The sequence below is a fragment of the Anolis sagrei genome, chromosome X, assembly GCF_037176765.1.
Source record: "Anolis sagrei isolate rAnoSag1 chromosome X, rAnoSag1.mat, whole genome shotgun sequence".
Lineage (NCBI taxonomy): Eukaryota > Metazoa > Chordata > Lepidosauria > Squamata > Dactyloidae > Anolis > Anolis sagrei.
Genome location: NC_090034.1, coordinates 77,494,623 through 77,509,290, shown reverse-complemented (window position 1 = coordinate 77,509,290; position 14,668 = coordinate 77,494,623). Strand labels below are relative to the sequence as shown.

Genomic DNA, 14,668 nt, shown 5'->3' with positions numbered 1-14,668 from the left:
GTAAAAAGTTTTTTTTAAAATACAAAGAATGAATATATTGAAATAAAACTTGCATGGATTGTAGCATAGGTATTCCATTATTTTTCCACATAATCACCAATCAGTTCAATACATTTTGTCATCTGTGGGACGGGTTTTTGATGCCTGTGTCATAGAAGTTTCCGCCGACTTTTTCAGCCAGTGATACCGAGCGCAGCTGGGCATTTTCTGATCTTTTTCTTTTATGGTGTCATAAAAGAAAGAGCTCAGACCTCCGCTTTAAAATTAATCTGACCTGCGGCGGGGAGTTCCACAGTTCCTGGGAGCAAAGATTGGGCCAAACTGATGAGAGGTGCCCCAACAGCGAGCTCAACTAGGGACTCAAAACAAACCTGTGCTTTCTCTTTTTCACTTTCCTACTCAGCCCATACTTTGTAACAAACCCCAAATAAAGATTAAATGAAATTGCAACTTTTAACTCTCTGGCTTGATACTTTGTGTCTTTCCTTGCCTGGATTGTCTAAATGCATGAACCTAACCTTTTCCAGGCCGCAGGAGACTGCAGGCCTGCCCGGCATGCCTTCCTGGAGTTCCAGGGAGGCCGAATCTGCGTTTCTCCAACCGCGGATACTGAATTTCCCCTTCTGGGTCCCAGTATCCGCGAGATGGCCCATCGTCTCCATTTCGATGGCATATTTTTCCTAGCTTAATTCTAACCCTATCTGCTATCTCGCTTTCTGCCTTTCGGACTTCTACGCTTGGGAAATAATCATTTAGTTTTAAGAATATATTTTGCAAGAAACAGCTGATTGTCAAAAAACCGGCTCCGTTGCTCCCGTGCTGCTGCGCTCCGCCATCTCATCGCCTCTGCCGGACCCCTGCCCCTGAAGACTTGGTGTGGCTACCCCATGAGGCTCACGGGGAAGAGCCTGGCCTAGAGGCCCCAACCCTTGGAGGGAGTTATAGTTTCCCAAGGACAAAAAGACCAACTTGATCTTGGCGTTGCGGGAATCCATCCTTTGGCTCAGTGGGAATAATCGGACACCTTTCTGAGACTTTTTGGACTTTTTAATTCCCTTTTTGGCTCCTATGAACCCATTCCCTACATATGAATTGCCCCACCTGAACCATGGACTCATGCCTTAATAAAGTTATATTAATCAATTTCTCTGGTGGGTGGGGGGGGGGGGAGGAAAGGGAGGTTGATATGAATTTCTCTGGATTCCTGTTTCTTTTCCCAAGTATTTTTCCTTGGCACCCAACCCCTCGCCCCTTTATCGTGAGAGGGGGGCACATCAAGGAAGCGGCCAGCTGTTGGAGGAGCAATCAGAGACAACAAAGGAAACCCATATCTTGAGACTCTGGCATGAACAATAGAACTCGGACTTCCTATTTGATTTCAAAGTAGGGCTATCAGGCTGAAATTTCCGTTTGCCAACTTTTTGGTCATTTCACAATAGGGGTGAGACGTCCCTCAGGAGGTAGCCTTCCCAAGTTTTGTTTATTTCATTCGAAGCCAGACATTCCCCAAGCCTCTCCTTTGTGGCTTATCTGATGGTAGCAGGAAGGCCGGGACAGAATAATCAAGGATCATCACAAATCCCATCAAGGACAATAGGTTGGGCATCACACCCATTAATTCATTCACCGGCTCATTGTTTTTGCTTCGTCCCGCCTCCCTTCTCCTGATTCGCCAGGGCGCTGAAGTGGGGGGAGTCCTCCCATTGGCTCCTGCGCAGCGAGGGAGCTCTGTGATTGGTTCAGGCGCAGGGCGGGTGGCCGCGCCTCCTCCCAGCTGGAATCACATCAGCCAATCATCTGTGAGGTGGGCGGAGAGTGGGAGGTGAGAATTTTGAACTTTCAAACTTGTAGACTCCTATAAAAATACCTCTGATCTGTGTTTTGGTATGCTTTGTAGGTGAATTATTGCTACATCGTATCCTTTTCAGCTGAATCGCAAATAAAACCACCTTGGGTGCCTTTTCTTCAACTTTGGAGAGCTTTATTTTGAATTTTAATCTAAATAAAACTGCTGAAATCAAACTTCTCTGGCTCGCCAAAGTAGCGGACCCTCTTTGGTGCGGTCCCAGGGTCCCTCCTCCTGGGGAAGACCCTTCTAAAGCTTCTATCGACTACACCAGTTCGTCACTTGGATTTTCACCTCGTCGTCGGAAAAGTGTTTTCTACCCAGGTATTCCATCAATTTAGTGAAAGGTGATGATAGTCACTGGGTATAAGATCAGGGCTGTGAGAGGAGTAGCTTCAAACATCCCAACTAAATGAAGGCAACAACTCTTGTGTTGCATGAGCAGTGTGCGGACACACATTGACAGGAAGGAGACAGACTCCAGCTGTCAACATCCAAAGATGTTTGTTTAGGATGGTCTGCAAAGTTCCTTTATGGTCTCACAATATATTTTGTACCCATTTTTGTCACATATTGAATTGCAGCAGCGTTCATGCCCTTAGCATTTAGGAGCCCCCGTGGTGCAATGCTGAACTTGCTGACTGAAAAGTCGCAGGTTCGAATCCAGGGAGCAGTGTGAGCACCCACTGTTAGCCTCAGCTTCTTCTAACCTAGCAATTCAAAATCATGAAAATGTGAGTAGATCGATAGGTACCGCTCCGGCAGGAAGGTAACGGCGCTCCATGCAGTCATGCCAGCCACACGACCTTGGAGGTGTCTATGGACAATGCCGGCTCTTCGGCTTAGAAATGGAAATGAGCACCAATCCCCAGAGTCGGACACGACTGGATTTAATGTCAGGGGAAAACCTTTACCTAACCTTAGCACAAACTTCGCACTTGGAGGGAAATTGAATGAGGACACCCATCTCTAACCTTCATCACAATGCCAGTCAATGAGCTACTGACAACTGGCCCTGCTCATTCGCTTCCGCTGACTTCCTGCTACGTGGTAGTGATACCAACTTTCCCCGCGAAATTTCCCCACAAGAGCTACGTGCCTTGTAACCTTATTTTCCGGATAACCCTTGTATGTTTGTATGTATGTTTGTGGGCGATTTCCAAGATGGCTCTCGCTTTCAGAGGCCACTGCAAACCCCACCAAAAATGGATCTGGACCAAACTTGGCACAGAGACACCCCCCCCCCCCCATAACCCAATTTATGTTCTGGTGGTGTTTGTGGGATGCTGGATGGTGGGAATTGCAGTTCATACATCCACATCCAGAAACCACTGCTTAAAGCTAAAGACGTGGATGTGGGATCAAACATTTGGTTAGTAAACTATTAGAGAATATGGAATAATGCAATGACAATTTAAAATGGCCATGGACTATGATTTTGAATAACGTGATAGGAGAGATAATACCAAGAGCAACCCTTTGTTTGGAGGCAGAAAAGTACGTTTATTTTCAGATGAGACTCTGGTGTGGAATCTCATCCAAAAGCGAACCAGAGTAAAGATAAAGGTGTTGACTTTCCCTCTATACATCTTCAAATGCAGGCAAGCAAAGAAACATGCTTCTACATATGTTAACATCATTACTACGTCACCTAAAGCATCATAGAATATCACATTATATCTTCCTACATGCAAGGGGCATGTCTCAGTACTTTTTCTAAAGAGCAGCTTACAGCAAGTTAGAGATAACTAGGATTCAGCTTTGATCCATCAAGAGGCCTACTTTTCACCTGTCAGGAGGGAGGGAGATTCCTTAATTTTGGAAGTAAGAAGGTATGGCCTGTGCTTTGCTGTACCAGTCTCTGCATAGATAGCATACCCGTCCCCCCCTTCTCCTCCCCCTTTCAACACAGATGTCCTTCAGCATTCATTCTGGCCTGTCAGCTTGGCTTCCTAATACAGAGAGAACCTGATTTTCCTTACATTTCAGTGCTTCTAAAGTACATACAATCTATACAAATAAAAATGTAATGTTCGTTTGTGGTATTCACAGAACTCAAAAACCACTGGATGAATTGACACCAAATTTGGACACAAGACACCTAACAACCCACTGTATGTCCTTCACTCAAAAAATTGATTTTGTTATTTAGGAGTTGTAGTTGCTGGGATTTATAGTGAACCTACAATCAAAGAGCATTCTGAACTCCACCAATGATGGAATTGGGTCAAACTTAGCACACAGGGCTCCCATGACCAACAGAAAAAACTGGAAGGGTTTGGTGGACATTGACCTTGAGTTTGGGAATTGTAGTTCACTCACATCCAGAGAGCACTGTGGACTCAAACAATGATAGATCTGGACCAAACTTGGCACGAATATTCCATATGCCCAAATATGAACACAGATGGAGTTTAAGTGAAATAGACCTTGACATTTGGGAGTTGTAGTTGCTGGGATCAAAGAGCATTCTGAACTCCACCAATCAAAGAGCATTCTGAACTCCACCAATGATGGAATTGAATCAAACATGGCATACAGGACTTCCATGACCAACAGAAAACACTGGAAGGGTTTGGTGAGCACTGACCTTTAGTTTGGGAGTTGTAGTTCACCTATATCCAGAGAGCACTGTGGACTCAAACAATAATGGATCTGAACTAAACTTGACACAAATATTCCATATGCCTAAATATGAACACAGATGGAGTTTGGGGGAAATAGACCTTGACATTTGGGATTTGTAGTTACTGGGATTTATAGTTCACCTACAATTAAAGAGCATTCTGAATCCCACAAACAACAGAATTGGGGCAAACTTCCCACACAGAACCTCCATGACTAACAGAAAATACTTAAGGCCATCCAGTCCAACTCTCTTCACCAGGGCAAGAAAATGTAATCAGAGTCCTCCTGACAAAGAGCCATCCAGCCATAAATATAGATAGATATGATTCTCTCTCTCACACACAGATATAGTATCATAGATTTGAAAGAGACCCTTAAAGAAGGACTATGATATGTTGCATATTCCAGAGTAGGCAAACCAGACACTCTCCACATTAACACTGACAAAGAAACAACAAGAAACGCTGTTTACTCACAAGCATAAAGGAATTACATATATTAGAAACCAACACTTTCTCGTTACTTTATTTTCCAGATCACCAGACTGGGCCACAGCAACGCGTGGCAGGGGACCGCTAGTATATGCATAAATATCTATATTTCCAATATCTCCCCATCACCTGAACCAAATTGCATTAATGTTTGGATTCCAGTGCTATGTAAAGAGAAAAACACATCCATGCAAACACTTCATTAGGCAAACAGAAGGGACAGGAATAGGAATAAGTTCTCTTCAAACAGAGACACGGAGTAGTGTTTGTTGTTTCCAGTAAGTCAAGAAACTGTCCTTGATCTAAGGATTGGGAAACACTGAACTGATTGTGTGACTTGAATATTTGACCTCCCGCCCCTCAACCGTTTCAGGAAATAGGAAATGTAATATCTTGGGGTTTTGTTTTTTTAACTGAGAACAATGGTAAGAAAGATAAGCCTCCTGCAAGGCCATTGTACCCAGCACGTATAAGAAGAGTATAGAGGAAGGGGGAAGAGCAGAGTTGTGAAGAAAGACGAGGAAGAGAAGATGGGCTGGGACATCCTTTGGGTGGTTTTTGTAGCCTTGCTCTGTTTTCCCAGCTGGATGGAGGCCACTGATGTTCACAACACATGCCCAGGTAGGTGACTAATAACCGAATATTGGGAGCCAACCCGTAACAGGTTAAATCACTGAGCTTCATTGCCTTTGGTGTCAGACAGTGAAGCTTCAGTTTCAAGCTGAGAAACTTACCAACTCAAACAGAAGACGAGTGAAACCCCAGATCTTATGTGCTTGTCCTATACAGTAGAGCAGTGTTTCTCAACCTTCCTAATGCCTTGACCCCTTAATCCAGTTCCTCATGTTGTCTTGACCCCCAACCATAACATTATTTTCATTGCTACTTCATAACTGTCATTTTGCTACTGTTATGAATTGTAATGTAAATACCGTATCTGATATGCAGGTTGTAGTTTCATTCGCTGGACCAAATTTGGCACAAATACCCAATACACCCAAATTTGAATACTGATGGGGTTGTGGGGGATTGATTTTGTAGTTTGGGAGCTGTAGTTGCTGGGATTTACAGTGAACCTACAATCAAAGCATTCTGAACTCCACCAGTGATGGGATTGAACCAAACATAGCACACAGAACTCCCATGACCAACAGAAAATACTGGAAGAGTTTGGTGGGCACTGACCTTGAGTTTGGAGTTATAGTTCACCTACATTCAGAGAGCACTGTGGACTCAAAGAATAATAGATCTGGACCAAACTTGGCACAAATACTCAATATGCCCAAATGTGAACACTGGTGGACTTTGGGGGAAATTGACCTTTACATTTGGGAGTTGTAGTAACTGGAATTTATAGTTCACCTACAATCAAAGAGCATTCTGATCTCCACCAAATTTTTAGTATTTTTAGTATTTGTTAAGGTACGTGCTACGTTTCATGTAGTACACGGCATTTTTTTTTTGATTACTGCCATCTGGCAGATGGTACAGAGTGACAAAGACAATGACAAACAGACTGAAGGATAGCTTTTATGTGCTGTGGCTATGTTGAACTCTGTGATTTCACATTGATGTGGCATTAATGGCTGCGTGGTGGTGGTTGGGCTGTGGAGGAATGGCTTATTGTTTTGTGGTGTGTGCTAGGGAAGGCATTAATTTTGACAATACAGCTAATCTATTCTATATGATCCACAGATTAATGAATACATTCAGGCACTGCACGTGAATATGCAAAACTGCATATGAGACTTCTGTTTCCAAGAATATCATTCTGGAGGGCTTATAGAATGCCATTTTTATAAAAGGACATCATTTTACGATGCTATTGTATATAATGCGACTTGAGCATCCACAGATTTTGTCATCCACAAGGGGTCTTGGAACCAAAGTCCAGTGGATGCCAAGGACCCGAGGTATTCTATCTGAGGATGGGTTTATGGCTGGCAATGAATCAGAGCTGCGTCTCTAAGGAGGTGGATCGTGGTCTAGAAGAAATATTCATTTTCACACTGTATATCTTTGCTTTCCACAGAGGTAAACATCGTGGGGCTTTCTGGTAATGAGAAGCTGGCCATCCTGCGTGGCTGCCCGGGTTTCCCAGGTGCTGCAGGAAGCCCAGGAGAAAGGGGGCCACAGGGTCCACCTGGCATAAAAGGTAAGAAACTAATCTACAGGGAGGTGTTTCTGCTAAAGCAGGCCTGGGCAAACTTTCTAACATGGGGGCCGCATTGGGGTTCTCAACAAGCCCCTCCTTGCCCTTTCCTCCCCTTCCTCTTCTCTTTCGGAGGCAGAAAGTGAAGGAAAAATGGGAAAAAATTGGATCCCAAAAGGGTTGGCCTTGGTCGTGATGAGATGGTGGACGGGAGAGAAAAGGTGTATCCATGAGACCCCATATTGCCTACTCCTGATATAGAACTCTAGAATCCTAGAGCTGGAAGAGAGCCCCAGGGGCCATCCAGTCTAACCTTCTGCCATGCAAGAAGGCACAATCAAAGCTCTCCCAATAGACAGCCTCTGTGGAAAACCCTACAGAGAAGGAGGCTCCAACATACTCCCAGGCAGCCTTGGCCACTTTCCAACAGCTCTTACTCTCTGGAAGTTCTTCCTAATCTTTTCAATTGAATCTCTTTCCTGCCATTTGAATCCATTGCTCCCTTGTGCCCTGGTCTCAGCCTCCTCATTGGGACACTCTTTGAAATCTTGAAACATGGCTCTCGTGTTCCCTCTCTTCCCCCAGCTAAACATCTCCCAGGAGGAAAGGGGGAAGGAAAATGAGAAGGAAGGAAGGGTGGAAGGGAATGGAGGGAGAGAAGGACGGAAAGACAAAAGGGAAGGAAGGAGGGAGGGAGGGAGGGAAGGAGGGAGGGAGGGAGGGAGGGAGGGAGGGAAGGAAAAGGGAGAGATGTAAGGAGGAAGGGAAGAGGGAAGGAAGGATTAAATGGTGGAAGGGAAGGAAGGAGGGAGGTAGGGTGAAAGAGGGAGGTAAGGAAGGGAAGGAAGAATGAAAGAGAAAAGGAAGGAAGGATGGAATGGTGAGGGGTGGGCTTGAGAAAAGAGCACATGGGGCCGCATTTGGCCCGCGGGTCTGGGTTTGCCCATACATGTACTAAAGTCTTTTGAGCTTGCAGAAAAGCAGTATAAAATACATTATGTAACAAAATTTGAAAATGTCCCATTCCTAGTTTGAAAGTGTTGTTTCCCATTTAATTATGCAGTCCTTACATTTAAAGTAGTTGTTCTCCTTCAGAAACTTCGTTTTTGTGGCTGCCAAAAACTACTGTATATACTCGAGTATAAGCCTAGTTTTTCAGCCTCTTTTTTAGGCCAAAAAAGCTCCCCTCGGCTTATACTCGAGTCAAGGTTATTTATTATTTTACTCTGTTATCAGTATTACTTTTATTTCATGTATTATTATACTCTCTTTATTATTATTACAATTACAGCATTTTACCCTATTATTATTATTATTATTACATTTATTATTTTACACTATTTATGATTATTATTACATTTATTATTTTACTTTATTATTGCATTTATTATTTTACTCTTTTATTACATTTATTATTCTACTCTATTATTACTGTTATTATTGCATTTCCATTATTTTACTTTATTATTATTATATTTATTATTTTACTCTCTTTATTATTGTTGGAAGGATACATAAGTACATTTACATTGAAGATATGTAATGATTTAATCGGAGTTGGGCAGTCTTCTCTCAAATTACAGTTTTATGTAAATATAAAAAAAAATTCACTGCCTGGTGCCTCAATTAATGTAATTTTATTGGTATCTATTTTTATTTTGAAATTTACCTGTAGTGGCTGCATTTCCCACCCTCGGCTTATACTCGAGTCAATATGTTTTTCCAGTTATTTCTGGTAAAATTAGGTGCCTCGGCTTATATTCAGGTCGGCTTATACTCAAGTATATACAGTATGTTGAATTGGTTGAGACTCTAGATAGCCATTGAAAAGCTATAGCAAAAATGTGCTATGGCAGGATGTCAAAAAAAAGGTTTTTGCAGTTTTTATGATAGAACCAATTAGGAAATGACATCTGTAACAGTTTGATTGAACCTTCTGGCAGCCTATGACACGGTGCAACATGGAAAAATGCTGCATAAAGTCTGCCATATCACCTGTTACAAAACAATCCAGATCCTCCTAGAAAGCTGCAATGTCTATGTGGAGTTCTATGGAAGGAAAAGTAGATTGAGAGACAAAATAATAGTTTACCTCAAAGCAGCGTACTTGCCCTGACCCTGTTTAATATCTTTACTAACAATCAGCCACAGCCACCACTCTCAAAGAGCTTCTATATGCTGATGACCTTGGCCTAACAACACAAGCAAAAGACTTTGAAATAGTTGAAATCCAACTTATTAATGCCCTAAAAGATCTCTCCAGCTACTGCAAAGATAACCACCTGAAGCCTAACCTTACCAAGACACAAGTATGTGCTTTCCACCTACGTAACCATGAAACAAAAGGAAGTTACCTGGGAAGGCCAAGAGCTTGAACACTGTTCCCATCCTAAATATCTTGGTGTCACCTTAGACCAAACACTAACATTTAGGAAACACAGTATGAACACCAAGCACAAAGTAGCTGCATGCAGTAACATCCTGCAGAAACTTATTGGCAACACATGGGGAGCAGACTCAAAATTAATAAGAACATCAAGCAGTATTGGCCTTATCTTACTCAACTGCTGAGTATCACAAACTCCTGCATGGCAGAGGGAGATCTTCTGCAAGTGAAATAAACAGTGGAAGAACAGAAACATCCACTGGCAGATTATGTGAAAGGCAGTCAAGAACCAACATTGATGGAAGTCAATAGGAGAAAACTGCTCCAAGTGCAAAAGACAAGGAGTGAATACTGTAAAAATATAATGCAGAGCAGAAGAGAAAACTGGTAAAAGAAGGCTCTCCAGGGACAGTTCCTGGGAAAAACTAATAGCAAAATGCACAAGGAAAAAACATGGATGTGGTTCACAAATGGAACTTTGAAAAAGGAGATGGAGGGCCTGATTCTGGCATTAGAGCAAATGCCATCAAAGCCAGAATTCAAAAGTCTATGACAGATTCCAAGTGTTGGTTCTGCAAGGAAGCAGGCGATACGATGGATCACATCCTCAGCTGCTGCCAAAAGATGGCGCTGACGGACAATAAGCAGAGGCACAGTACAGTTGCTCAGAAGATCCATTGGAACTTGTGCCACAAATACTATCTGCTGCGACAAAGAACTGGTGGGATCTCAAGCCTGAAAAGGTTACAGAAAATGAACACGTCAAACTACAAAGTATGGATCATCGATGTTGCAGTCCCAGCAGAATTGACGAGAAGCAACTGGACAAGCTTATACAATATGAGCTATACACTTTTTTTCCCCAAAACATTTTGTTTTGTAAAAGTGCTCTCCTATCTGGTGCTGGATCCTATCTAGACAGAAGTTCAGCACCAAGATTGATCTATACAGTTCAGACATGTGGAAAACCTCTACAAAGTTCTGGAGAGATTTATTTTGCATAGAATTATGGAAAATATAGACCCATGTCTGATCCCACAGCAAGCTGGCTTCAGAAAAGGCAAAAGCTGCACATCGCAAGTGCTGAACCTGACTCAGCACATAGAAGATGGCTTCGAAAGGCAGCAGATCACAGGAGCTGTCTTCATAGACTTGTCAGCAGCCTATGATACTGTGAACCACCACCTCCTCCTGAGAAAAATGTATAATATCACAAAGGACTACCACCTCACCCGCCTCATAGGAAACCTGCTACAAAACAGAAGCTTTTTTGTTGAGTTACAGGGCCAGAGAAGCAGATGGCGGAAACAGAAGAACGGCCTGCCTCAGGGGAGCGTGCTTGCTCCATCCATGTTCAACATCTACACAAATGACCAGCCACTGCCAGAAGGGACAGAGAGTTTCATCTATGCTGATGATCGTGCCATTACAACTCAAGCAGGAAGCTTTGAGATGGTTGAAAAGAAGCTCTCCGAAGCTCTAGGTGCTCTTACTGCCTATTACAGGGAAAACCATCTGATCCCTAATCCATCTAAAACACAGACATGCGCCTTTCACCTTAAGAACAGACAAGCATCCCGAGCTCTGAGGATTACCTGGGAAGGAATCCCACTGGAGCATTGCAACACACCCAAATACCTGGGAGTCATTTTGGACCGTGCTCTGACCTACAAGAAGCACTGCCTGAACATCAAGCAAAAAGTGGGCGCTAGAAACAACATCATACAAAAGCTGACTGGCACAACCTGGGGATCACAACCAGACACAGTGAAGACATCTGCGCTTGCGCTATGCTACTCTGCTGCTGAGTATGCATGCCCAGTGTGGAACACATCTCACCACACTAAAACAGTAGATGTGGCTCTTAATGAGACATGCCACATTATCACAGCGTGTCTGCGCCCCACACCACTGGAGAAATTACACTGTTTAGCCGGTATTGCACCACCTGACATCTGCCGGGAAGTAGCAGCCAATAGTGAAAGGACCAAGGCAGAGACATCTCCAGCTCATCCCCTGTTTGGGTATCAGCCAGCACGTCAACGACTTAAATCAAGACATAGTTTTCTTATCTACAGAGACACTCGCTGGAACACCCCAGCAAGCGAGAGTCCAAAAGTGGCAGGCCCAAACCCAGCACCTCAATCCATGGGTGATACCAGATGAGAGACTCCCCCCTGGGCACACAGAAGACTGGGCGACTTGGAAGGCGCTGAACAGACTGCGCTCTGGCACCACGAGATGCAGAGCCAATCTTAAGAAATGGGGCTACAAAGTGGAATCCTCGCCATGCGAGTGCGGAGAAGAACAAACCACTGACCACCTGCTGCGATGCACCTTGAGCCCTGCCACATGCACAATGGAGGACCTTCTTGCGGCAACACCAGAGGCACTCCAAGTGGCCAGATACTGGTCAAAGGACATTTAACCAACTACCAAGTTTGCAAAATCTGTGTGTTTTTTTTTCTTTTTCTTTTTAATCTGTGTTTGTTTTGTTCTGTTAGAATTGTAATACAGTGGTATGGTTGCTGATGACACGATAAATAAATAAATGTGGAAAACAAATTATTTCCAAGAAGTTGTTATTGGCTGCTATTCTTATTTGTTTGTGGTTATCTTCTTTCCTTTCTTTTAAAGTATTATCTGTTGGTATAATATATAGCAGCGGAGGTCAATGGAGTGTTCAAAGTGCCTTATAATAGTTAATTTGCTCATCTGTCCCAATACTATCTATGGGCATTGGCTGCTGCTTTCTGGAATCTGTTTCTCACCTCCAGTCCTCATCACCAAAATGGAAATGCCAGGACTGTAGCTAGGACTACGCAGTGCATGCGCTCTGTCACTAGTCAGAGCTTGGAATTTTTTTTTCACTGAAGCTCCTATCCTGTTTTCTAGAGGTGTCAGTTTTTTCATTAGTTGTCGTAAGTCATATCAAATTCATTAAATTCGTACTTACGACGCATGGCCCGCACCAAAAACATAAAAATTGAAACTTACCCAATACTTTTTTGTTTGAATATTGTAAATATCGGAAGCCTCCCAAAGTCAGTTTCATTTTTAGTGCAAGGAAGCAAAGCAAAGCCAAAAAGGCTATCTTTCCTCTTTAAACTAATGACCTCATGCCACAAGAAGAGGGAAAGCAGCAGGGAGAAAGCAGTATTAGCTGGGGGGAAAACTGAGAAAGCACAGGATTCTGGGAAATATAGTTTGGTAAAGCGAGGAACCCTTACCAGAGAATTCAAAAGGCTCTGCTCTGAACTACATTTCCCAGAATCCTGCTTAGCATTGGAAACCCCAATCAGGATAAGAGAAAGATGTGTCCCTCTGTTGCAGCAGCTAGCCAGAGTTCCAATGAATGGTTGAATCTGCAAAGAGGAAGACTGGCTGATACTTTTAGTGATCTGGAGATATTGGAAATATAGATATTTATACATATATTGTCTTCTGCCAACCTAGCAGTTCGAAAACATGCAAATGTAAGTAGATCAATAGGTACCACTGTGGTGGGAAGGTAACAGTGCAGTCATGCTGGCCACATGACCTTGGAGGTGTCTACGGACAACGCCGGCTCTTCGGCTTAGAAATGGAGATGAGCACCAAACCCCAGAGTCGGACACGACTGGACTCAATGTCAGGGGGAAACCTTTACCTTTTTATACATATATTGTATATACATTACAGGCACTGAAATGAAGAAAAAATCAAGTTCTCTCTGTATTAGGAAGCCAAGCTGACAGGACAAAAGGGATGCTGAAGGATCTGTGTCCAAGGAACAGGCAAGAGGAGGATGAACATTCTGGGAGGGGGGAGATAAGAAAGGTTTGGCACAAATAGAGGTAAAAAGTAAGGAATTTTCTCCCTCCCTCCTGATAGTTCAAAAGTAGGCCTCTTGATGTATCTAAGCTGATTCCTAGTTATCTCCAACTTGCTGTAAGCTGCTTTAGAAAAAAAATATGAAGACATGGCCCTTGCATGTAGAAGGAATAATTTGATATTTCTATGATGCTAAAGTGACGTAGTGGTGATGTTACATATGTAGAAGCATATTTCTTTGTTTGCCTGCATTTGAAGATGTATAAAAGGGAAAGTCAATGCCTTTATCCTCGCTCTGGTTTGCTTTTGGACGCAATTCCACGCCAGGGTCTCAGCTGAAAATAAAGTCGTACTTTTCTGCCTCACACAAAGGATCGTTCTTGGTATTATCTCTCCTATCAGCCATAACACTAGTAAGTAAATCTTTGTGCTGGGAAGAAATCCCCACATGGGAGTTCTATTGGTTAATATGAGAGAGAAACATTCAATGAGATAGTTGTAGTTTTTTTAAAAAAAATTGTCAAAACTTTTAAAAATTCCCTACAATCGGTAAATGTATGAATATTTTTGAAAGCTGGGGGGAATGATCCCCTGTTATCTTGTATCATTGTATAGAAAATTCAAGGAGATCGCTCTTGTAGTTGTTTTTAAATGTTGTTTATAAAAACTTTGAAAATTCCCTGAAAATCCGTGGGTATGTGAAAAGTTCTGAAACTTGATGGGCTAACAGTGGTTAAATGTATCCTATCATTGCAGCAAGTTTCACCCCAATAGCTATAAAAAGGAGGGAGAAAGGGGCCCCTGAAGTTTCCTCACTTGCACAATTACTATAACGAAAAAGTAACAAAATTCCTATGCCGTCACACCTGGAGGCTATAACTCTTAGTGAAATAAACATAGACGTGACATCTTTCCCCCAGGGGATTGCTTCTTGCCCTCCTTTAGGAAACTGGAACTCCCAAGGACCAAAACACTGTAGATAACTCAAAATAGGTTTTTATTGTTCACAAAGAGTTATCCCTTTAAGGCAATAAACTGGAAGTTTCAAAGGGGGTAAATGAAATATATATTACAGTCTCTGGTTGTCTTGGGTCCAAGGAAATTTCGCAGCTGAGAAGCTTTTCCAGGTTCACCCTTTCCCAATGGCTGTAAATGCCTGAATATTCACAGCCCCAATCCAAATGGCCTATATTTGAAGACACGAAGCCTTCCTCTGATGCCACAGGACCGGTTTGAAGGCGCTTGGGTCTCCTCAACGTTGTCCAAGGTGATCTGGGCATGAAGTATGAGTCCCAAGGGTAAAAACCTTAGAATTGGTGATGAGAGGTAACTTAATTAAGGGCTTTAGAGCC

The 14,668-nt window shown here is 42.9% G+C and overlaps 1 protein-coding gene across 1 annotated transcript in view; it reads left to right on the top strand.

Moving 5' to 3' along the window:
* Positions 1-5,396: 5,396 nt before the first annotated feature.
* Positions 5,397-14,668, top strand: part of FCN3 (ficolin 3) — a 28,931-nt gene continuing 19,659 nt past the window's right edge. The window contains exons 1-2 of the mRNA XM_060784394.2: positions 5,397-5,586; positions 6,998-7,120. Of these exons, the coding sequence (XP_060640377.2) occupies positions 5,496-5,586; positions 6,998-7,120 (214 nt within the window). The 5' untranslated portion in view covers positions 5,397-5,495. The remainder of the gene's footprint in view (positions 5,587-6,997; positions 7,121-14,668) is intronic.